General features: G+C 34.4%; 3 protein-coding genes across 4 annotated transcripts; 2 read left to right on the forward strand and 1 right to left on the reverse strand.

Moving 5' to 3' along the window:
• Positions 1 to 1,045: 1,045 nt before the first annotated feature.
• Positions 1,046 to 2,325, forward strand: LOC109164657 (ethylene-responsive transcription factor CRF2-like). 2 transcript variants are annotated; one of them, XM_019313183.1, is made up of 2 exons: positions 1,046 to 1,801; positions 1,856 to 2,325. In XM_019313183.1, exons 1-2 carry the CDS (start codon positions 1,064 to 1,066, stop codon positions 2,096 to 2,098), a joined length of 981 nt encoding a protein of 326 aa, XP_019168728.1. In that variant the 5' UTR covers positions 1,046 to 1,063; the 3' UTR covers positions 2,099 to 2,325. The 2 variants fall into 2 exon arrangements, with proteins under 2 accessions (XP_019168728.1, XP_019168727.1); XM_019313182.1 differs by having other exon boundaries at positions 1,046 to 2,325.
• A 6,464-nt stretch (positions 2,326 to 8,789) lies between these two features.
• Positions 8,790 to 9,367, forward strand: LOC109164764. Its single transcript, XM_019313313.1, has 2 exons — positions 8,790 to 8,966; positions 9,077 to 9,367. The coding sequence occupies exons 1-2, from the start codon at positions 8,805 to 8,807 to the stop codon at positions 9,365 to 9,367; spliced, it is 453 nt and encodes a 150-aa protein (XP_019168858.1). The 5' UTR covers positions 8,790 to 8,804.
• A 1,511-nt stretch (positions 9,368 to 10,878) lies between these two features.
• LOC109164765 lies at positions 10,879 to 12,810 on the reverse strand. The gene is made up of 3 exons (XM_019313314.1): positions 11,554 to 12,810; positions 11,391 to 11,469; positions 10,879 to 10,976 (listed from the first exon to the last, which is right to left on the reverse strand). Exons 1-3 carry the CDS (start codon positions 12,808 to 12,810, stop codon positions 10,879 to 10,881), a joined length of 1,434 nt encoding a protein of 477 aa, XP_019168859.1.
• Between the last annotated feature and the right edge of the window lie 12,267 nt (positions 12,811 to 25,077).

Raw genomic sequence — 25,077 nt, forward strand, 5'->3', positions numbered from 1 at the left:
TATTATTATTATTATTATTATTATTATTATTATTATTATTATTATTATTATTATTATTATCTTTTTATTATTATTATTATTATTATTATTATTATTATTATCATCATCATCATCATCATCATATTATTATTATTATTATTATTATTATTGTTATTATTATTATTATTATCATCATCTTTATTATTATTATTATTATCTTTTTTCCATTTTCCATTTTCCTCATCCTTATGCACACATTATTATTATTATTATTATTATTATTATTATTATTATTATTATATTTGTTGTATAAATGTAAAAATGCTATATGAGGTGGTTGTATTTAATAAAATCAAAAAATTAGAGAAATGAAGAATTAGGGGAATGTGGAATGAAAATTAGAAAATTGGAGAAATGGAAAACTGGAAGAATGGAGAAGGAAAACTGGAGAAATGGAGAAATGAAAAACTGGAAATGGAAAAACAGAAAAACGAAGTAAACGACCCCTAAATCACGCCTCTCACTCACTCACTCTTTAAGTATAATTAGTCAGCCCTATACTCACTCTTCGCCATTCTCTCTTTCTCGAGAGAAAGATTTTCTCCAGAAAATCGAAACGGAAAAAGCTTGAAGATCGTAGTTTTTCTACCCCTTTGCTTTTACTCCAAATAGCAAGTCATACACTCCTTTGATTCTCAAATTAAACACGTACTGATTCTCCCTCCCCTTTTCTCTCTCTGCTTTTTCCTCTGCCAAAAATTCCTACTTTCTTTTCTTTCCGGCACAAGTGGGTCTGTTTCCTCCTTTCTTGCTCAGACTTCTCACCCACCATATGTGTTTCTCTACTCATTTCGCTCCTCGCTCTCTGTAATCTATGCTTCTTCTTGAATTGGGTCTCCCTTAATCTCTTCTTTTTGTGTTGCTTTCCTCAAACTTTCTTCCAACATAATCAAAAGTTAAAGCGATTTGGCTGCAAGCCTCGTGGGTACTCTTATCTTTCTCTTTATTCTCCGAATCTCGAGTCTTTTTGCACTCTACAAAGCCTCCCTCCCGTTCCAATGCGAATCTGAGGAGAAAACAAGCCATGTTGTCGAGTACTGTCAAGTACAGTGAGCACAGGCACCAAGTTTCCATGGTGAGATCATTGCCGTCCGGCAGGAGAAATTTGCCGGAGATTGGTGGTGGTGGGTGGCCCAGAGTTGTACGGATATCGGTTACTGATGGGGATGCCACGGATTCCTCCGATGAAGATGAAGAGAAGGGGAGGCGGAGAGTGAAGAGGTATGTGACGGAGCTGAGGATTCTGCCGTGTGGGAGAGGTGACGGCAACGGGGATAGTGATGGGGTTTTGAAGACGGAGGGAACGGCGGCGGCGGCGGCGGCGAAGAGGCGGAAGAAGAGTGCCGAGTCACGGTTGAAGGCGGCGGGTAACAATGCGAGGAAATATCGGGGCGTGAGGCAACGGCCGTGGGGCAAATGGGCGGCGGAGATAAGAGATCCTCTGCGACGTGTAAGGCTATGGTTAGGCACCTACGATACTGCCGAAGAAGCCGCTATGGTTTACGACCACGCGGCCATTCGGTTGCGTGGGCCTGACGCTCTCACCAACTTCTCCGTACCCACCACGGCGCCGCCTGATGTCAAGCCGGAGCCTGCTGACTCCGGCAACAACTCCGGCGACGATTCTCACCACCAACTCTCTCCCAAATCCGTTTTGCGATTCGCCTCAGCCTCCAATGGGGACTCTCCGCACCAAGACCAAGCCGTCAAAATGTACCACACCCCTTCCTCACCGGAAAACCTCTCCACCTTCTCCTCGCCGGAAAACCACTCCACCTTCTCCTCACCGGAAAACCTCTCCACATTCTCCTCGCAGTTCGACACCCTATTTCCAAACGACTTCTTCCAATTCGAAGACCCGTTATCCGTACCCGTACCCGTACCCGGCTTATTTGACGAAATGGGTCTTAGCAACTACATTTTCGAAGAAGCCTGCAGTGATAATACCTTCATCGGGTCAAGTCATGAGTTCGGGTCAGAGCAACCCGCCTGGCCGGCGGACAATTACTTCCAAGAATTTGGAGACATATTCGGGTCGGATCCTCTCGTCGCTCTGTGAAAGCCCAAAATCAAATGGTTTTATTTTTTGGAGGTTTCAGTTTTGTTTGTGTTTAAGATTTTGTTAATTTTGTGTTTAAATTAGAAGCGAGTAGTTAAGTACTATGTAGCAAAGATAGGAACAGCTCCGTTACGTTAACGGTGACGGACGAGGAAGAGAGTTTTGGTTCTTATTGTGGTTGGTACTTATCGTTTCCGTGGTGTAATTAAATCTATGGTTTAACTGTCCATAATATCTGTTAATCCAATTCATTATCATCTAATTACTGTTACAGTAACGGCTTACAGACATACCAGCGGTTACGTTGCAGTCGTTGTGTGGCACGTGCCCGATAATCTTTGTATTAAACGAAAGAATAAAATGGAATTAAAGATTCCTAAGTATGCAATGGTGCATGGTTACGTCGTTGACAAAGCAAATGCCAACTTATAAATCATATTTCATGCCCTTATCTATATATATTATACTATATTTAAGATAATGATTTTTAATTTTTCTCATCAAAAATTTTATTAGAAGGATCATAAAAGTGAATATTTGTACTTTTGTACCCTTTGTCTAGAAAAGGGAAAAGAAGTTAGATTGTGCGATTATGTGAGAATCAAATTATTTAATAGAATTAAAGTCCTACATTATTCCTCTTCAATAGAATTGTTATTTCATCACCTCCTCTATTCCTTCATTGGAATGAAACATCCTGTTAGAGTTTGTAGTTCTCGACTATAGTGATTGTTTGTCTTAATATAGTTAATATATGAGTTAATGTCCAATTTAGTTATCCAGTCCAATTTAGTTATCCACTATAATGATTTTTTTTGATTTATTACAAAGACTTCTGTGCTCAATTAGGTACTTGACTTTGATGATTAGGCAATTGAGTCATTTGTTAAGGTAACTTGGTAATTTCACCTGTATTGATACCCAATTTAGTCATTGACTATAGTTTTACCCAAGTTAGTATTCGACTATAGTGACTAGTCATTGATTCTAACAGCTGAGGACTCAATTGAGTAAAATTGTCAAAGTCGATGACCTAATTAAATCGAGAAAAATCACTACAGTGGAAGACTAAATTGTGCATTACTCGTTAATAAATTAAAAGTGAAATATATACAATGCATCATATGTGAAGGAGATTAAACGGAAATTAATACCATAAATTGTGAAAAATATATTAATAGGAGTAAAGAAAGAGTAGTGGTTTTAATGGAGGAAGAGGTGGTTGGTGAGGCAAAGCCTGCGGATGGCTGCCATCTCTGCTTCACGCAGAAGCTCTCAGTTTTGCCACATCCATCTTGACCCTCCCCTCCCAATACACAAACCCCAAAGCCATCAATATTATTAATTGCAAATTTGGCCTACATTCCTTTTACATCCTAGAAATCAGATAACCTCATCTCCCTGCACTACATTTCACTGCATTACCTGTCCCAAATCTTATGATAAAACAAAATGTCACTTTCATTTTCTTGGGAACATTTTTTTTTTTTGACCCACCCCTCCAATCTCCATTCATAAAAGGAAGAAAGAAAAAGAAAAAGAATCAATAATAATATATCAGCTAGCTTTCCAGGTGGTGAAAATTTTAGGATTCTACTCTTGTGATAATTTGAATTTGAGTTCATTTCAGTAATGGTCTTTTTAGTATATTGAATTTTTAAAATTAGTCTTCAATTTTTAATTTGGATATTTTACGTCATTTGATTTTCAATTTCTTTTTAATTAAGGTTTTTACGTCAGATTTCGGTAAAGTAGACTTTAAATGAAAGGGTAAAGTAGTCATTTCATTTGTCTAATGTATAATTCTTCGTATTTCTTCCTTGTATATTTCTTCTTTGTATACGCGACTTCAGACATCAGATTCACTTAATTGCTTAATCCCCAATGGAATTTTGTTCTTTGAGTGGATTTAGGGATTAAGCAATTAAGTGAATCTGATGTCCGAAGTCGCGCATACAAAGGAGAAATACGAAGAATTATTAATTAGACAGATAAAATGACTACTTTACGCTTTCATTTAAGTCCAATTTACCGTAATTTGACGAAAGGATCTCATTGGAAAGAAATTGAAAGTTAAGGGACGTAAAATTTCCAAATTAAAAGTCAGGAACTAATTTTGGAAAATCAATATAGTCGGAGAACCATTGCTGGAATTAACTTTTTGAATTTGAATGTATTTTGTGTTAAACTAAGGGCAATCATGGAAAATGTTTTCCTTAAATTTGAAGAAAACTAGATTTCCCTTTGTTTGGTTCATGAAAAACATTTTTCATTGGAAAACTTTTTTCTCAAAAATGAGGAAAACATTTTCCATGGTCTTCCCTTGGTATTTTGTTTTTCATGAAAAACAAATAGGACAATTATACAGGGACGGCGGAGTTTACATCGTACATAACTTCAAGTAGTGGCTAAGCGTTTTCTTCATCACCAAAAAAGATGTTACTAATTGAATTTTTCCGTTACAGTTGGCAAATTATTATATATCATTAACTAACATAGCAGAACAAAAATAGAATGTTAACTATTTGTAAATAGATTTCATAGCTGTAACATTCATTACAGTTGCAAATGAATACTATTCATTATTGCTTATGATATCTGGTGTATAGTAGCTGGGGTCGCAGTATTCCAAAATCATTCTGTTTTATGGTTACAATGAACAGAAATGGAAATGGAAATAGAAAATATTGAGTGACAATGAAAGAAATCATCTTTTTTTTTTTTTTTTTTTTTTTGGTTGAGAATTGAGATGGGCTAGGCCCTGGCCCTGGCCCTAGGCTAGTGGGAGTGGTGGAGTTACATACATAGGAAGGGACCAACTTTTAAGGTACAATAAAGAAACAAGCTAAGGATGGATTTTCTGAATTTTCCAATAATTCCTTGGACAGCTTCAATTTGCTTCATAATAAAACTAGCAATTTGCTGGAAGGGTCATTTTCCTTGCAAATTCTGGTATCTTCATCTTGGGTCCCCCAAAATCTTGTGTTCTATCTCCTGAAGTTACACTTCTCTCAACTCCAATGCCTTTCATGCTTATTCAGCTTTTCATTTTTAAACATGTATGTAATTTTTATACAATATCAATAATATCAAGTACAATTATATATAATATATATAATTGTATCACATATTATTCATACAAATATTTATGGTATCTTGTATTATCAGTATTGATGTTTTGATATGATCACGAATAATACAGTACACATACATATTGATGACTTAATAGGGGTGCACACCAAACTTGGACTGAGGTCGGGAAGTCCGATCACTAAGATCAGTAGAGAATGACAAAACAATCACTTTTTCTATCGTTTTTATGGGCGTGACTTCTAAGGCCATCCCCAATAGAAATTTTTGGTGTAATTTTTGAGAAAACAAGACTTATGTGGACCAGAGAGTGAGGAGAGAAAAAAAAATCTCCCTGCAAAGCATTTATTTTTATCAGAATTGTGAGACCCACCAAAGAAAACAAGTTTTCGCACCCTGGTCGCATGAAGCGCAACACAGCGCCCAGACGACCCAGTCGGGCGCATTAATAGTGCTTTTTTTTTTTTTTTTTTACTTCCCTCACATCTTTCTTTCTTAGTCATGCAAAAATTCCTCAAAAACTACAACTATTGGAGATGTTCCAAGATCAACATGTGTCATGACTAGTATATACAATCAATGTCGCATTGTCACATCCAACCCATTAGTGGATAACCTGGCATATACTCCGCTCCAACACCATAAATAGAGACTTTCTTCAACCACTAGAGGAATTCGATTATATATTTCTTAAACTTAGTATTCACAACAACTATAGAGTCTTCCAAACTCTTTTACATTTTACTTGGATTGTACTAAGAATTCTTATATTAGCAATACAATATTAATTCATTATTCTACTACATTGTATATCTCCATTATTGTATCCTTTTATATATATATATATATATATATATATATATATATATATATATATATATATATACATATAGTGTATAAGTCCGTTATCAATGTCGATTGACGTGAAATGCATTTATATACAATGAAAGTTTTTGGTACTTCCAATTTCAGTGCCTCATTCCTAACATGGGCATTTCGGCCATGGTCAAAATAAGAAGAGAAAGATGTGATTTCTTTCAAAGCCTTTACTTTTTTTGGCATAGTATCATTATAGTAAAATTTATTAAAATATTTCTTTATATATACTAAAATTAAGAATTTGAATTTGACTTTAATTAAATTAAAATTAATAAAATCTTTTATTCTCTCCCCTTAATATTTTCACCAAACATAAATATATCCATAAATTCTAATAATGCCGAATGTAACAATATAATAGGTGGGATAAAAGTTTCCTATATATAGTTATTGATGAGGTGTATATATAGGTTTTTTTTTTAGGAGGAGGTGTATATATAGTTATAATAGTATGTATACTAGCTGGCTAATTAGGGATTGCAACTCATTTTGTACGTGAAACTTTGTATTAAAAAAAAAAAAAAAAGAAGAAGAAGAAGAAGTCAAAGTTTAGGAAAAAACAAGAGGACAGTTGTAAAACAAAATTATTTTTTTTTTTAAAAAAAAAAAGGAAGAAAGAAAGAAAAAGTACGTGGCACTATAAGATTCCAAAAAAACTTTCCAAAGATTGCAAATCAGGAAGTCACAATTAGAAAGATCTTGTTCGTTTTGTACTCAAATAAGTAGCTTCAAATCAGAGCCATACACGTATCTCATACATTAACGGTCATTCAGTGATTCTTTGGTGTTAGTACCAAGCAAGCTTTAGAGCATCCATTATAGTGGTTATTTTAGAGTTATTGTCACATGAATTCTCTCAATCAGAGTTAATACTTGATGTTAAGAAGAATTATTACAAAAATAATTGGCCTGCAAGTTATTGAAATAATATAAAAGAAAAAAAGAAAGAAAAAAAAGCAACAACAAATGTTTGCGCACTACCCGAACGCGTGCAGTGCACGCGACCATGTGGCAGGCACGCTGGTATTTAATTTTTATTTTTTTAAAAAAATCAGTTTTCTCTTTTCTTTTCCATTTTTTTTCTTTTTTTCTCTCCCCTCCCACATTCTCTTTCTTACATTCTCCCCATATTCTTCCCAACTGATAATAATGCTCTTAACTAGTCCTTCTTTGGCCTGTCTACTAAGTCATTGAATCATAGTAGTTTACATTAACCTGGAGGGGGTGGTTGAGTGGAAGAGACTCATTCATCCTTAATCAAAGGTCAAGAGTTTGATCTTTGACTTTGAGAATGAAGCAATCTTAAATCTCCAGGCCAAAAAGATGTGCCTCCAATTCAGCCAAACTCGGCCTGTAGCTTAATTATTATGATTTATGAAACTCAACTTACTCTATTTTATATGGATTTATTGAGAGTTTTGTGAATTATTAGACCCATGTGAAGGGGTCTGTGTTTGGTGGACTTGAATGAAGAAGAGGTGGTTTGAAAAGTGAGGTGCATGAGGGATATATAGCAAAGGGCAAGCATATTAGTGTAGCGACTTCACTGGCATTCATGTCTAGTGAAAAAATGTGAGACATTAGGAAATGTAGGATCACGAGGCAAAGGGTATGATGAAGCATGGTTGAAGGCTCAAGCTCAATTGATTGAGTTGATGAGCAGCTGGACCAATTAAAGTCAAGGATGTGCGAGTTAGATATATGTTATTACAAGATGCATGGTTCTTGGCATGTGGAAAAGTGCAACAAATTAAAGCACCAAATGTCGGTGCACACAAGGGATTTGTCCACTTTGAACATAATTCTCACACTGTTATTGTCGAGGTTCGAACATTTGTCTCTTCTTCCAAATACTGTCTAATGAATCATTGAGTTAAGTCTATCCGGGCTACAACAAAGCAACTCCTACTTGTATACATGAAGGTTGTAAAAGTGACATCTAGTGCTTAAATCAATTTCTTGATTCATTTAATGTTACTATTGATAGGGTTATATGCAAGTCTATGAGTACCATAACTTGATGGCCAACTAGCAGATTTGGTGTTCATTGGTCTCCGAGAGTGGGAGATTGTTATGATTTTTTCAAACAACAAATCAATGCCGAATACGTGTCATAATTGACTTAAACGGTGTTGAGCCACTAATTGTGTGCGGCCATATATGTTAAGACTTATCATCATGATTAATTTCAACATGTATTTACGGACTCATCACTATAAATGGAGGCTTTCTCCAACTAACTAAGAGATTTGATTTCTAACTTTCTAGTATACTCCTTGACCTAGCTAACATATTCCAAACTCAATTTGTATAGAGAAAAGGGTCAAATAGACCCCTAAACATATCGCTAAAGGTCAATTAACCCCACAAACTTTTGAAAAGGTCAATTGAACACATAAAGACACAATTTTGAGTCGCTTGGCCTCATTAACCGGTAACTCCACAGGTAAGAGCCGGTAAGTGAGTATGTGGCGCCACATAAGCTTTATTCTATGTTTTTTGGATTCTCCACATCAGCATAAATTAACAAAATAAAATTAAATAACCCATGTCGAAATCTTCTGTTTCTTCTTTCTTCTACAGCCCTAAATCTCACGTCGAAATCTTCTCTTAATCTTTCTTCACTTCTTCTTCGAAATCTTCTCTTCTTCTTTCTTCGAAATCTCTTTCTTCTTTCTTCTACGCCATCTGACCCAGTACAGTGCTTAGGTTTCTACTTCGCATTTCACCATTGGAGATGACATCATCAGGTTGGAGTGGTTCACCATTTTCGTCTCCCTCAAAGGCGAGACCAAATCTACAGTATGAACCACCATTGTATTGCCGTTGTGGGTTGAAATCACCACTATGTGTATCACGAGAGAATGGGCAACAATTTTTTGGGTGTCAAAGGTGGAAGGTACATGTATTGCATTTAACGTTTAGAAATGTTATTGATAAGTGTATAATATGTATTGCATTTAAGGTTTAAAAATGTTATGAATTTTTTGTTTAATCGTATTTGTCCAGGAAGGGGGATGTGGATTTTTTATCTGGAAAAATGCTCTATGGAAAGATGATGAGGTTGACTCTGATTGGAATAAGAATGTTGGAATAGAGTTGAAAAAGATGAAGTCTGAAATTTTGGAAGAAATCCGACAATTGCGAAGTGATGTTAAGAAAGATTTTGAAGCTGAAGTTGAAAGAAAAAAAAGACCAAGAAACATAATAATTGGTTTTATTATTGTTGTAGGAATAGCTATGTTTGTAAGTTTGCAACAAAGGTTAAATCCTTATGGTTCTATGATGCCTTTGCCGTAGTTTAGTAATATATTAATTTGGTTTATTTGTGTTGTCATATGGATGTACGTTGCTAGTTACTCCAATGAAGTTTGTATTTTTTTTTGTTGTCAAATTGATGTTGTAGTTTAAACTTGTTTTAGTTGAGTATCTAATAAAGAATGTACAAGAAGTGACCACTTTAAAGTGTTCTTCAAAATAGATACAATCCAGAAAAAAGAGATAAAATTTGTGGTTTGTGTGTATGTGTATATACCACACACACATATACAAAAAAGAAATACAAGCTGCCAAAAGATAACACCAAACTGCCACTGCATTTACATTTTAGTTTTAATGTATCTTACAAGCTGTCAACACCAAAAGAAATACAAGCTGCCAAAAGATAACACCAAACTGCCACTGCATTTACATTTTAGTTTCAATGTATCTTACAAGCTGTCAACACCAAAAAGAAATACAAGCTGCCAAAAGATAACACCAAACTGCCACTGCATTTACATTTTAGTTTCAATGTATCTTACAAGCTGTCAACACCAAAAAGAAATACAAGCTGCCAAAAGATAATACCAAACTGCCACTGCATTTACATTTTAGTTTCAATGTATCTTACAAGCTGTCAACACCAAAATCAGTTCATTGGTTCATTGAGGCTTGAGAAGCTTGATTGCTTGAGTTTGATCTAGGGTGAATGACTTGCTCCTGTGATTGACCAAGCTACAACAAAGGAAAAGAGTATAAACAATTAATATAATAACAATTACAACTATAACATGGCAGTAGTTGGAGTACTTACATTCCTATTAGGACATTTTGGTTTATAATGGCCCGAGTTCTTACAAAGAGAACAATGCATCTCTTTTCCCTTCTTTGAGACTCTTTTCTTTGCAGAGGTAGAGGTGGTCTTATCGGTAGTTGATGTATTTTTCTTAGGACGAGATGGACCTTCACTTGCCTCACGTGTTCTTTTTCTCTTTGGTCTTCCCGTCATTTTTTTAGGAATTGGAGCAAGTATTTCCTCAATTTGTGTCCTTGGCCAGAATAGCTCTCCATTCATTGGTTGAAGTGCATGGGCGTAGGTCCTTAGATATGCCTCTTTTGAATAGCATGAGTCAATGTACTCATGAGGTTCCCTTCCAATGTCAAAGATGGCGCATATTGCATGTGGGCATGGTATACCAGAAAGATCCCATGCCCTACATGAGTAACTTCTAGCTGCAAGTTTGACCTTGAATTGCTGTCTCCCTTTCTTAATTTCATAGCCATCATCTCCATTGAAATCAACCTAGCGCATATATTCAACAGAAATTAAATTCAGCATTATATTAAGCACATATTCATCTGCTCAATTGAAAGTTAACTTACCTTCCACCCCATACTTTCATGTATATTTGTATCCAACTTCTTCATGATCAATGGTCCATAATTTCCAGTCCATCTTTCCACCGATTTAATTTTTTTTGCAATCCTCCGCATCACCCCTACTCTTATATCTTCCAACATAGGGATAACAGGCTTGACTCTTGCTTTGACTAAGGTGCTATTAAAAGCCTCACTGAGATTGTTATCCACAGCATCACACTTGACAGTTGTTCTAAAGAAAGCCTTGCACCAAAATCTTGGAGGGTACCTTCAAAACACATATTATAATTCAGATTGTGCATCTAAAACACAAGTTATAAATCAGTTTCTGCACACTTCAAAGTCAGATTTTGCACATCTAAAATACAAGTTATAAATCAGTTTCTACACACTTCAAATTCAGATTTTGCATATCTAAAACACAAGTTATAAATCAGTTTCTGCACACTTCAAAGTCAGATTTTGCACATCTAAAACACAAGTTATAAATCGATTTCTGCACACTTCAAAGTCAGATTTTGCACATCTAAAACACAAATTATAAATCACCTTTCTAAGTCAACTTTTGCTGTAGGGTCTATCTTTCCTAAACATTTCATTTGTTCTTCGAATTCAGGTTCATTAGTAGCCTTTGCACACATCCAAAAGTGTTTTTTTAACACTTTGCCTCTATGTAACTTACTCCAATTGGCGTGCACGTGTCTTGCACAGTTACGGTGCTCAGCGTCAGGAAACAACTCTTTAATTACATGTGTTAATCCCTACAAAATATAACAAACAAAATAAGTATAATCCAAAGCTAAAATAAAGTGTTACAAGTGGTTTTGTATTGATTTAGTCTTTACCTTTTGTTGGTCACTAATTATAGTCCAAGGGGAAGTATCAGTGATGCCCAAATTTGACTTCAATTGCCCAAGAAACCAACCCCAAGAATCAGTGTTTTCTATCTCTACAATCCCCCAGGCTATAGGATACATTTGGTTGTTAGCATCTCTACCAACTGCACTCAGTATTTCACCTTTCAACATTCCCTTCAAAAAACATCCATCCAACCCAATTACTTTTCTACATCCTTCTAAAAACCCTTTCTTTAAAGCTGCAAAACAAACATAGAATCTCTGAAAAACAGAAGGGCATTCGGGTGTTATTTTATTGGTTTTTACAAAAGCTTTGGTGCCGGGATTAGAATTGATACATTCATCAGCATAATCCCTTATTCTACGAAATTGATCTTGAAAACCAGCATCAATTCTCTTCAATACAGCTTTGATTGCCCTCTTTACCATGCAGATTCCCACATTCAGTTTCAGTTCAGATTGGATGTGTTTTTTCAATTCTGTTTGTCCAATTGAAGGGTTGTCTCTTATCTTATCTTCATATCGCTCCTCTATCCACGATTGACTTACTAATCTTAAGCTGTACTTTAGATTGCACATATGCTCCATAGTCACTGTTTTAAGTTGAAAACACTTAAAAGTGTCATCCCATGATCCATGAGCTTGAAATGGACAAGGATGGTCACATGCAAGGGACACACGATGTGGCTCATTCCTCACAAAGTGGATATTTCTCTTTGAGTAAACAGCATAATTGATCATTGCCTTTCTAAACTGTTTTGCATCATCATATAGGGTACCAACTTCAAGCTCAACTGACTCAACATTTGGATTGTAGGAAGGGTATTTAAATCTACTTGTTGCTGCACTAGTCTGCTCAAATGATGCTTGTGCCTCTTCTTTTTCAGATTGATAACTCAATGGGTCATCAGAGTCATAATACTGACTTTGCACATCATCCTTCTCACCCACATTTTGAGTCTCACCTTCTGCCCTAGCCTTTCCAATGTCCTCATTATTATTTTCTGCATTTTGGCACTCAACATCAACGAAATCAGCTCCATCTTGAGGACTTCTTTCCAAATCAGAATCTCCATCTTCATGATTGCTTTCCAAACTAGCTTCTTCATCATCTGGGTCATCTTCTTGAATATGATCTGCATGCTCAGGTTCTGGTAATGCTAAATTTGGAACAACCTCCGCCTCATCTATCCCATGATCAACATACAAGTCAATTGCACCCCAATGTTGACCCAAGTAACTCATGTGCAATGTACTTTTATCATTATTCAACAATTGGAGGCTCTTTAAACTCTCATGTAGTAGTTTAAATGACAGTGACAATATTTTACCATACCTCTCCTCCTTAATAAATTTCAACAAGTGAGGATATGATAAATAATCAGGGTCCATTGTCACTATTTCCACCTCACCACCTATATACTCCATCCTAGGTTCTTTGACAAAATTTCCACCATGGTGAATTCTGATTTCAACACTGGAATACATTCTACAAAATATAGACATGTTTAATTGTATTAAAAGCATTCTAACTGGATTACAAAAAGCATACTTTAATCCTGCAAAAAGCCTTTTCTACTTTGCCCCTAAAATTACCAGGATTACAAACAACATACTTTGTCAACAAGTAAGTAACTAGGTATAGTACTATGAAATCTAGGCTATTGATTTTCAAATGTTTATGCAGAATCTAAATATAGTAGTGCAAGTCTAAGAAAGAAACACAGACACCAACCAAACCAAAATAAAATATGTTCTCGACCAATAAACCAAACTGTACTGGCAGTAAACATCAATATAGGGACCATTCAATAACCTAATATATAAAATACCACAACTACACTTATTGCAATGCATTCATCAGGACCACAATACCCAAACTGTCTCCTTTATTGACAACATAATGGGACTCAATCCTTAAACAAATACAATCAAAGATAAACAACTAAGCTTTTGAAAGCTACTGCTCATTCACCCTAAACATATAAAAAGCTTTATTTTTCCATACTCATAAACAATTTGCGGTAGCATATACCCAAAAACCAGTGGTAGAAGAAATTCCTACTGCTTAAAGAAAAAGAAAAAAATCTACACCCTAAAACCAGTGGTAGAAGAAAAAAGGAAAAATACCTTCAATGGTGGTGGTGGTGCGATGAGGTGGTGGAGCGATGACGAGAGACGAAGGTGGTGAGCAATGGCTGGTGCGATGACGAGCAACTGGACTAAGGCGAGAATGACAGAATCGCGATGAATTAGGGCTACTGGACGAATCGCGATGAATTAGGACTGGAGGGCTGGACGAATCGCGATGAATTTAGGGACGATGCGGTAATGAGTTTATTTGACCCATTAAAATTTTTTTTATTTAATTTAATTTTATTAATTTATGCTGATGTGAAGAATCCAAAAAACATAGAATAAAGCTTATGTGGCACCACATACTCACTTACCGGCTCTTACCTGTGGAGTTACCGGTTAATGGGGCCAAGCGACTCAAAATTGTGTCTTTATGTGTTCAATTGACCTTTTCAAAAGTTTGTGGGGTTAATTGACCTTTAGCGATATGTTTAGGGGTCTATTTGACCCTTTTCTCATTTGTATATAAAGAATTGTATTTAGACTTAGGAATCTTATTAATAAAATATCATTTCTACAATATATTTCATTAATACTTGTATTCTACTTCTTTAAACTTTATGTATATAGCACATAAGGCTCAAGCCTAATTTCGCTATTAGCTACAAAAGGTCGGTAATAAAAAAAGAAAGAAAGAAAAAATAGAATGATGAAAGAAAGACATACATGCTTGATGCTTTATGTGTATTATTATTATGTATACAAATACTATATATTTCCTTCTAATATTTCTAGCAAAATGAGATGCATAATAGGTGTTAATACAATATACATACATGCAAGCATGTAAAAAACTTCCCTGCAGCCCATAAAATATGTTTTACAAAACTCCGATCCAAAAGGGATATAATAGAGATACTGAGTAAAGCATTATTATTGTACCTGAATATCACAAGTTAATTTTTATCAATATTTTTTTAGTTGAATCTATCACACAATTTTTTTTTTTAATACGTTTTACCTCTCATGTATAATTCATACACTATTACATAAAAACAAAATTTTATTTAATACAGATCTTTGAATAGTAATTGCAAGTTTCCTTTTATCAGTCAGCCAAATAAATATATGTTTTACGAATAATGGTAGTCAACAATGTTTTTGAATATCCATAAAGTCATTCAAAATTTAAGTAGTCCACAGTCCACACGACAAGTATGCATATATCGCCCATAAAGTTTTGTTTTTGTTTTTGTTTTTGTTTTTTTGTTTTTGTTTTTTTGTTTTTTGTTTTTTGTTTTTTTTTTTTTTATTTTATTTTATTTTGTTTTATTTTATTTTTTTGCTGCAGCAGCAAAGCAAAGGAGTAGGGCAGTCACGTGAGGTGAGTATGTGGAGGTGCAGGTGGTGTTACTTGCAACTTTGGCATATATAATTGCGTTTCTCCTTTTTAATTTGTTTGTTGGTCGTCCGACAATATTTATTCTGCCATCAACTCCGGAAATGCCATATCTAATATTCAACGGTTCACATTGTTCCGTTGCCGCATAACAAATCCGATTAATACTCGCTTATGTATCATACTTTTAAAAATGAATTATACCATCATATTAACATATTTATAATCACTATTTCTTTTATATATTCATACAATTTCAACTCACTCTTCTTAATAATAATAATAATAATAATAATAATAATAATTGGTGGATAACCGTCCCGAGGTACCCAGTTGGCCTTGCTAGGCAATTAGGAGGTGGTCAGCCCACCTATACTACTACTACTAGCAGTATGTGGCATGGTCAGACCCACGACCAGCTCCAAAGCGAGGATCCAGAAATATTAATTAGAAGATCTGATCTATTACCATATTTTTCACCTCCCGTCTCCATTTTCAGTTTAAAGAAAGGGAATCTATCCCATGCTTAAGGAATCCAAAATTCAATTATCGATGGTTGTCTAAAGTTAAATTTGTAGACTTTTTTTCTTTCTTTTCTTTAGTCAATTCTCTATGGATAAATACCCCATATGGGTCACATTGTAAGGGGTTCAATCACATTATGGGGGAGAGACTTCTAATAATTTCTAACAATAAGGGGAAGAGAAAGAGAGATCCAACTCCTCCATGTACAAAAACTACCTACAAAGATAGTAATTTTTGGCTTGGCAAAGTCCAAAAGACCCATAGCTTTCACATTTCGATTTTCACGTTAAAAATATTTTGTCCCATTTATTTTCTCTCCAAGTATTTATATTTCATTATCCAGTTGGTAATGTTGGCCCACCGGCTAACTACCCTGGTAGTCATAAAACCAACATTGGCGTCGTCTATGGGGAAGTTATGTTGGGGAACGATACAAGAAGCTATGTTCACTACTTAACTTTATCCGCTTGACATCATCTTTCTCTAACAATGAGGGGAAGAGAAAGAGAGATCCAACTCGTCCATGTACAAAAATTACCTACAAAGATAGTGAATTTTGGTTTGGCACCGCTCAAAAATACTCGTGTTTTTCACGTTAAAAATACTCTGTCCCATCTATTTTTTCCTCAAATATTTATATTTCAGTATTCAACCGGTAATATTGCATGTCGGCTGACTATTCCCGAATAATCATAAAACCACCAATAATAATAATAATAAATACAAAAACTGCCAAAAACAAGCTTGCAATGCTTTCTATATTTGAAAGCGAGCATTGCAAGCCACATACACAAAAAAAAAAAAATGACATAGACACATCATGTCAATATGCAAATGGGGTATTTGTACAGATGTTTATGGTCTCACCTACGAAATAGTTAACCTTAAATTCTAATAGTTAATCATCTCTTATAGATAGATGTTTAACAAATGGTTTGTTATATGTGTTTAAGATAATATCTGGCTGGTCTAATGAACTAGTCCTTCATCCAAAAATGTGTAGGCATCACTGTTCTTCGATTAACCCAAACATGGGAATGACAAGACTCAAGATATTATGTGAAGTCCAAATTTTAATGATATGTGTACATAGTGAGTACCTAACTATGATGTGATGCACAAGATATTTGCTAAAGTGAGGTGAGGGGAGACAATCTAGACGAAGGATATTGATTTCTTATCTATGTTTAAGTTTTCTTTCAAAATTTCAAATTAAAAAACTTGCTTGAAGTAGCTTTTTCAATCAACTTTTTGATAAAGTCATTTTGCATGTCATCAGTTATTCGTTAATAGTTAATTTACTGAACATTTTTTACAATCAGGTAATGTTATCAACTAGTCAAACCCAATAACTCATCAGCTAATAGCTATTTACCAAACACCCAAACAAATGGCTCCTACACGGTCATTGTGTATCACAACAACGCTCACATGCGATTTGAGATTCGAAAATTTTTTATATCTATTGACTACGTATGAATTGGTGAACTCTATTAATGAATTAATAAAGAATTCATGCAATAATTAAATACAATAATGATACATCACATAGTGAATATTAGAGAGTGATTTTAGTAGAGAAATACAACCTAAGACAAATTTTAATGTTAGTAATTATTGCATTTTCAAATATAATAACACAATACATCATCCATCTTTTTGAATTCTCCGTTTATTTTCTTTAATTTTTTAAAAATAATGTTTAAATTTAATAGTATTTTAATGTATAAATTTAATATATTAATATTAAATTAAATATTAGGAAAATTAAATTATAAATAATTTGATTAAGACCCTATTAATAAAATCAAACACATAAAATTGAGATAAATGGGATATTATTTTTCTTCTAACATCGTGTAAATCAGTATTTTATGAATTTAAAGATTAGGGCACCAAAGAGTCAGTCTCACCTACCGACAGGACAGTGATGGAGCAGAATGTAGATATCTTTGGGGTTGATCTATCATATCTGGGCCAGGATCACAATTAAATACAAGCTCCATCTGCTCCAACACTCTCTTCCCTTTTTCTTTTTTTTTTTTTTTTTGGCTTTCGGCGGGACTCTTTTTATCCCCATACAGAAGCTCCTTTGTCACTTGAACAACCACTTTGAGTAGGTGTAATTTATTTATTTCGCGTTTAATCTGTTAACACATGAACTAACTCTGTTACAATATAGTATCTTTTCATGACTACTATTTCAACCTACTGAAATACAAAGAGTCAATACCGTCCCTACTAGGATCAAACCCATGACTTTCCATTTAGAAGAATCACTTCGTGCCACTAGACTAGAAGTTCATTTGCACAAATATTTCAAGATAATTCAAAGAGATACATGAAGCTATAAGTTTAGGTGAATAAGCTAAGGCTGACAAGAGTTGATTGGCATAATTTTTAGGAATTAAAGTTTAGTAGGCTTTTTCATGTGGAATATATATAAAAAGTTTTGAAGTTGAAAATGAGAAAGAAAATGTTGTAGACACACCATAATGACCATAAAGAGGGAAGATAAATATTCCATGAAAAAGTGGAGGGGTTGGCTGCCTATATTGATTGCAGTCAGTGGGTTCACGTAACGCATGCCCCTTTGTCTGTCTGGGTATTTCCACAAACACATGGAGGGCAGTGTTCCTTTTATTCAATATATATCTCAGACTCACACATTTCAAATGGGGGATTCAGATTTGAGAAAAAAAGAGTGTTGTGGTGAGCAGATTAAAGCCTATGAGACTAGAGATTGCCTTACCTGTGGCATGTGATTAATCGTGCCCAGCAAGATGTACTCGTGGCCCATTCCAATTCCACCAATTTCAGCCCAAGATTTACTTAGGGGCAAATTATGATGTGAGCACGTGCAAGGTGGGCGCGGTTTCATATCCGTAATTTCTATACTGTAGATCCATAATTTATATACTGTAGATTCATAAAATTTATACTTTAGATTTCAATTGTTGAACTCTGTTTTCACAAATCAGAGAACTATATGTTCATAATTTGATAACTATACAGTTTAGAAATTATGAATTTACAGTACAGAAATTATGAATCTACAGTACAGATATTATATCTGCAGTATAGAAATTATGAATCTACTGTATAAAAATTATGAATTTACTCTATTTAAATTATGAATCTAAAGTATAAATTTTATGAATCTACAGTATAGAAATTATAGATATAGAACCGTGCTCACCTTGCAAGGTGGGCACGTGCTCACGGCGTAACGATTGTTACTTAGGGGCAAATTATTGTGTGGATCATGGTCCACATAGCTGTGTGGACCATGAATATCATGAGCTGTGTGGACCATGAATATCATGTACATTTTTAATATATTAAAAGTACATTATTTTTGTACTAAATGTACATTATTTGATAGTATATATAAAATAATGTACTTTCAAAAAATGTACTTTACGTACAAAAATAATATACTCTTAGTATATTAAAAATATACTCTGTATTTTTATTTATGATCCACACAATTGTGTGGACCATGGTCCATGTAATAATGATTGCAACCAATCGTTATGCTGTGCATCCGTATGCACCATGCATGGTGCACAAAAATAATATACTCTTAATATATTAAAAATATACTCCGTATTTTTATTTATGATCCACACAATTGTGTGGACCATGGTCCATGTAATAATGATTGCAACCAATCATTATGCTGTGCATCCGTATGCACCATGCATGGTGCATATGGATGCCAAAACGACGTCATTTTGTTAAAAAACGCGCGTCTTTCCTTTAAAAAAAATTCAGGTTCGATTCCCAGCAACAACATTATATTGTTCATTCATTCTGAAATTTTAGTTCATGGATTATGGAATTATAGTTCATTGATTATGGAATTATAGTTCATCGATTATGGAATTGTAGTTCATCGATTCTGAAATTTTAGTTTATAGATTATGGAATTTTAGTTCATTCATTCTGGAATTTTTAGTTCATAGATTAGATTATGGAATTATAGTTCATCGATTATGGAATTATAGTTCATCGATTATGGAATTTTAGTTCATATGTTGTTGCTGGGAATCGAACTTGATTTTTGTTTTAAGGGGAGACGCGCGTTTTATTAAAACGACGTCGTTTTTGCATCCGTATGCACCAGCATAATTTGCCGATTGCAACAATATAACGATTGGGTTAAAGTTGTTTGGACTGGAGTCACAAAACAAAAATAAGTTAATGAATTGGGGTTTAGGAATATGTTAGTATGAGTGGATGGAATTGGGCATGCCCATTGATTCTTAAATTGGGTTTGTTTGTAGAACATAGACCCACATCCAAAAATATTGATTGTCCACTTAGCTTTTCTCAAAGACCAAACCATTGAAGAAGATTTTTTTTTTTTTTTTTTTTTTTTTTTTTTTACAGTATCATTTTGTCCCCTGAGAATTTAGGGCAGAGAATCAAGAGTTGGGGAAGGGTAAAGAAGATTTGAAACTCATTCAAAACATTTATACTTTAAGTTGGGAAGGGTAAAGAAAATATTTCATAACATTTATACTATAAGTTGTGCAGCATCCATGTTTTTGTCAAAAAGCTACCAGTTTATATATGGGTGTTTAACACTGAGCTGATAGCTGATTGGTTTAGTTGATAGCTGATTGTATTGGTTGGTTAGACAAATTGATAGTATTAGTTGATTATGGAGAAGTGTATGGTAAATTAGTTGTTTACTGTTAGTTGATTACATGTAAAATGACCTATAAGGATACAAGTATATTATGTTATTTACTTAACTCAAAGTAATTTTATAATTTATTATTGTCATTGTGTTATTATTAATTATTTTTAACTATTATTTTTTGTTATTATTAATAATGTTTTAATTAAAAAGAAATAGTCTGTAGTTAATAATAATACAATATTAATTATTAAAAATATAATATCAAATTAAAATAGAATAAATATAAGTTGTTAACAATAATGCAACATAACGGTTAACACAATTATATATGTTTTAGGCTAATAGTCAATTCAAATGTTGGGCTCTATGCTGATATTAAAAAGGTAAATTTGAATAAAAATTGAATAATACTCCGTATAAACACTACAATAACTAACAAAAAATAAGTGTAAATTAGATTTTCAAAACAAAAATGCAATAAGCTATTTGATACTTTGATGGGTCAAACAAGGCAAACTTTAGGTGATAAAGTCATTTTCAAAACACCTCAAATATTTAAAAACTGATAATTGTAGGCCGGGGAAAAGCATTGATTTGTAAATTGTAATAAAATCCTCCTACTCATTCATGGCAAATTATGTTGTGGAACTGTGTCTACCTTACAAGGTGGACACTATTCTAAAATTGTTATAATTATGAATATAAAATTCAAAAATTATGAACATATAATTTTGTAATTGTGAATATAGATTTAAATAATTGTGAATATGAAGTTCAAAATTTATGAACATAGAGTTTTATAATTATGAGGTTCAATCATTGTAAATATAAAGTTCAAAAATTATGAACATAAAGTCTTATAATTATAAACATAGAGTTCAATAATTATGAACATAGAACCGTATCCACCTTGCAAGGTGGACATGATTCCACGGCATAACAAGTTGTAGGTAAATTATTGTATGGACCATGGTCCACACAATTGTGTGAACCATGAATATCAGGTACATTTTTAATATATTAAAAGTACATTATTTTTGTGTTGAAGGTATATTATTTTTGTACTAAAATTACATTATATAAAATAATGTATCCTTAGTATATTAAAAAAATATTTTCAAAAAATGTATCTTACGTACATAAATAATGTACCCTTAGTATATTAAAAATGTACTTTTTATTTATGGTCCACACAATTGTGTGGACCAATTGTGTGGACCATGGTCCATGCAATAATGCAAATTGTATAAGCCGCCCTCACTCACCTAGCTAAGGGATCCTATCTAATTAATTTATCATGTTTAGACTAAATACTAATCTAATTGTAGGCCTACTTATTCAATCTCTAATGTTGATTGAGTTTCGAGTAAATATTGAGTAGCATCAATATGCTCATTGGGAATATGATCATATAAATTTGAATGAAGTTTAGTAGTGTGTCTTTAATTTGCTGTTGGAAATGGAATTCATGTGGTGACAAAGTGGATAATAACAAAATGACCAATGAGCCTTCACATGCTATAACCTTGTTTTGGAACTTCTTAAAGCATCCTCAATAGGCATAGATTATGAGTAAATGATAAAGAAAAAAAAAATTTACACGTCCAACACACCTAGAGTGCACACCCATGACTAGGCGCCTTCAGTTCGTTCGCCCACTGTGTAGATAAAACCCTAGTCTTAACTAGAAAACTCCAAATCTTCTCTCATCACTCTCTTTCCTCCACATAAGCAACCCAACATGCAAAAATCATCTAAATTTTCCATATTGGAATGCTCTAACTTTTTTTGAATACTACATTCTAACCTATATATATATATATATATATATATATATATATATATATATATATATATATATAGTATATGTTCAACATGATAGTGTTCCTGAGACCCCTGTTTAGAACGATAACAGTAATATCAGAACGATAAGAGTAATACCATCAAACCCACTGTTTAGAACGATAACAGTAATACCATCATACAACAAGGTAGTTGTTGGGACTTCCTAAATCCTAACCTTGATAGACATGGGAGTAAACTCTAGCACAGTACAGTATTGGCCCCCTACTCTTATCTGTGCGCTGTGGCTTAATTACAATGTGTATTGCTTTCACATGAAACTGTTGAAATTTTTTGTTAGCTGTCCCAGATAACATTTACTTGTCAATTCAATGAAGTTTAGTACTGTCTTTATATCCTCATTTATTATGTCTTTTGCAATTTCAATGTAAAATGAACAACCCTCATTAAATGCTCAGCTCAAGCAAAAATGTTATTCAAGAACAGACCTATCATTTTCCTAATCTCGAGGACCCCTCATACTCTAATCTGACAGAATCAATGCAAGTGATTCAATGGCTCAACAGGCCAAATGCCGGTGTCCACTTTGAGCATAATTTCCACACTATCACTACCAGAGTTCAAATCTTTCATCTAAGCCCCTATCAGTTTTAATAAGCCAGTCACGAATCAGACAATTTCAGTTTCCAGACATTTTTATCAGTTAGTATGTTGTAAAGAAACCTAGATGTCTTCAAGAATCTGTTCCAGAACAAATGGAGATGTTTTTGCAAGAAAGAGAAGAAGAAGATGAAAAGCAGATCTGAAGAAACGACTTAAGATTAAGCAAAAGGGCATACAGATTCCCATAGCAAGAACCAAATTTAGAGTCTACAAGACTTATTGGAAATAGAAATGCAACAAAAACATATCCTCAAAGTTTCAAACTCTAAATACAAAAAACCAGGAATCATAGTCTGTCCTACAACCTCAATTCTTATTTCAGACCTTCACAGGGACATCCGCTGTGTGAATGATGTATGTCAGCACTAACGCCAACAACATCAAAACGTACGCAATCCCTTGGTCAATTGTTGTCCCTGCAAAAACAAACAATTTTTTTTATAAGCTATGAGATTTCAAAACACATCCGATCTAAAGTAAATCTGAGGATTCAAATTTCAAAAACCCACTAATTTTTTTTTCTTTCAGATAACCGGAAAATCAAGAACTCACCATCGCTGGCAGGGGCGGGAGCCGGAGCCGAATCTTGACCCTGGGCAACAGGCAAAATGGTGGTAAAAACAAGAGAAAATGCGGCAATGAAAGCCAAGATCGAGTTACAACTTCTTGTCATTTTTATTTCTCTTTTTTTTTTTGTGGGTGAAAAAATAATTATTATTTTTTTGGGTGGGGGGATTTCTTCACACAAACAAGAGCTCTCTCTCTCTCTGCGGCAGCCTCCCAGAGAATCTCTCAAAAGAAAGGGCAGGCTAAGAGAGAGAAAGAGAAAGAGAGAAAACCCAAAATGCAAATTCCTCTCTTCATCACAAAAATGAAGATTGAGAAGGGCGTTGGTTATAAGGGCAGTTAGTCGGTTACGGAGGAAAGGACAGAAACGCAAAACGCCTCAGATTCCATAGGGCTGGGTCACCGGAGAAACCGGTAATGTGGGTGGGGCTCACCACGACGCATCCCATCCGCATGCCTCCGTGTCTGACACACCATCCGCCCTGCGCCTGCGCATGCCTCTTCCCAACCCCTTAATTCGCGCCATATGCTACCACCTTAATTATTCCACCTTTACAATTATATATATACACTAATGGACCGTTTGGTTGGATTTAGTTATCAATTACAATTTCCTTCTCTTTTGATAGGGATTATTTCCTATTGGAGTGTAGTCTACACATGGTCGGTATTGGGTCTTGGACTTGAGTAGAGTCCGATCCGACCATCATCGACCTAGTTAACCCGCTTGACCAACCTAAATCTAGACTAAGTATCTGATCGGCCGAGCTGGGAGCAGTATCAATCGCCCTGCCCCGATCACATGACGTTGGGATTGAGCACCCGACCTATAATACTTAGAGCTCCACGCCTAATTTCCTTAGCCGAATTTGGTGACAACATGTCCAAAGGAATTAGGAATCTTAGGACACGTGGACGAGTCAGCTAGGGCCGCGGTCTTACACTGTGCATGCAATCCACGTGCCACTCATGTCGAGAAATCGGTAACTGCCCCCTCTTTCCCCCTATAATTAAATACAGCATTAAATGCGGAAAAGGGGGATTTTTGGCATTTTCCACACACTACACTGATCTTTAGCTTGTGAACCTCTAACACACTGTCACGTGATCCGAGCTCAAGAACTTAAACAAACAACCAGACTAAGTAAAAGGACCGTAGCCGGAACCGACCTTAGTACCACGTGTATAGAGTAGTATCGACCACGTATTTACTACATCACCCTCTAATTCATTCATTCCAACCAAACGCCTTGTAATTACTTTTGTTTTCTTGTAAAAAATTGTCAAATAAATCATTTTTTAAATACATAGTTATCTTAGCTTACGTCAGACTCGAAAGATTCATTAGAGGATGTAAAAACAGTCTTTCAGTCAATCTCATGTCTTACTATAATGTTGGGGAGTCCAACTGCAATGATGTTTGATGTGAGCTTCGAACCCCCATCCCGTCGTTGCCAACCATGACTTGAGGCTAGGTCAAGTGATCAACTACTATGTTAGCCTCATTCAGGTCATGTATAAATTATTTTTTATACACTAAGTTCCCAGATTTGAACACCCCCAAATTCCAACAACCATTGGAAAAATATTTTAGGGTGATCGGTCGAACTAAGTCAAAGTCACTAACTGAGCTAGCTCCTATGAGTTGTCAGATAAATTATTACAGTATATTTTTGTATTATTAAGTCACCGAACTTAAAATATGTGTAATTGAATAATTAAATATACAAAATGTATATAATTGAGATATTTTTTTAAAAAAATTCTAATAGAATTCAGTCACAGTATGTAGTAATAGTTTCCCTTTCTTCTATTATGCTAGTTGGAC

This window comes from Ipomoea nil, unplaced genomic scaffold (genome assembly GCF_001879475.1).
Source record: "Ipomoea nil cultivar Tokyo-kokei standard unplaced genomic scaffold, Asagao_1.1 scaffold3069, whole genome shotgun sequence".
NCBI lineage: Eukaryota > Viridiplantae > Streptophyta > Magnoliopsida > Solanales > Convolvulaceae > Ipomoea > Ipomoea nil.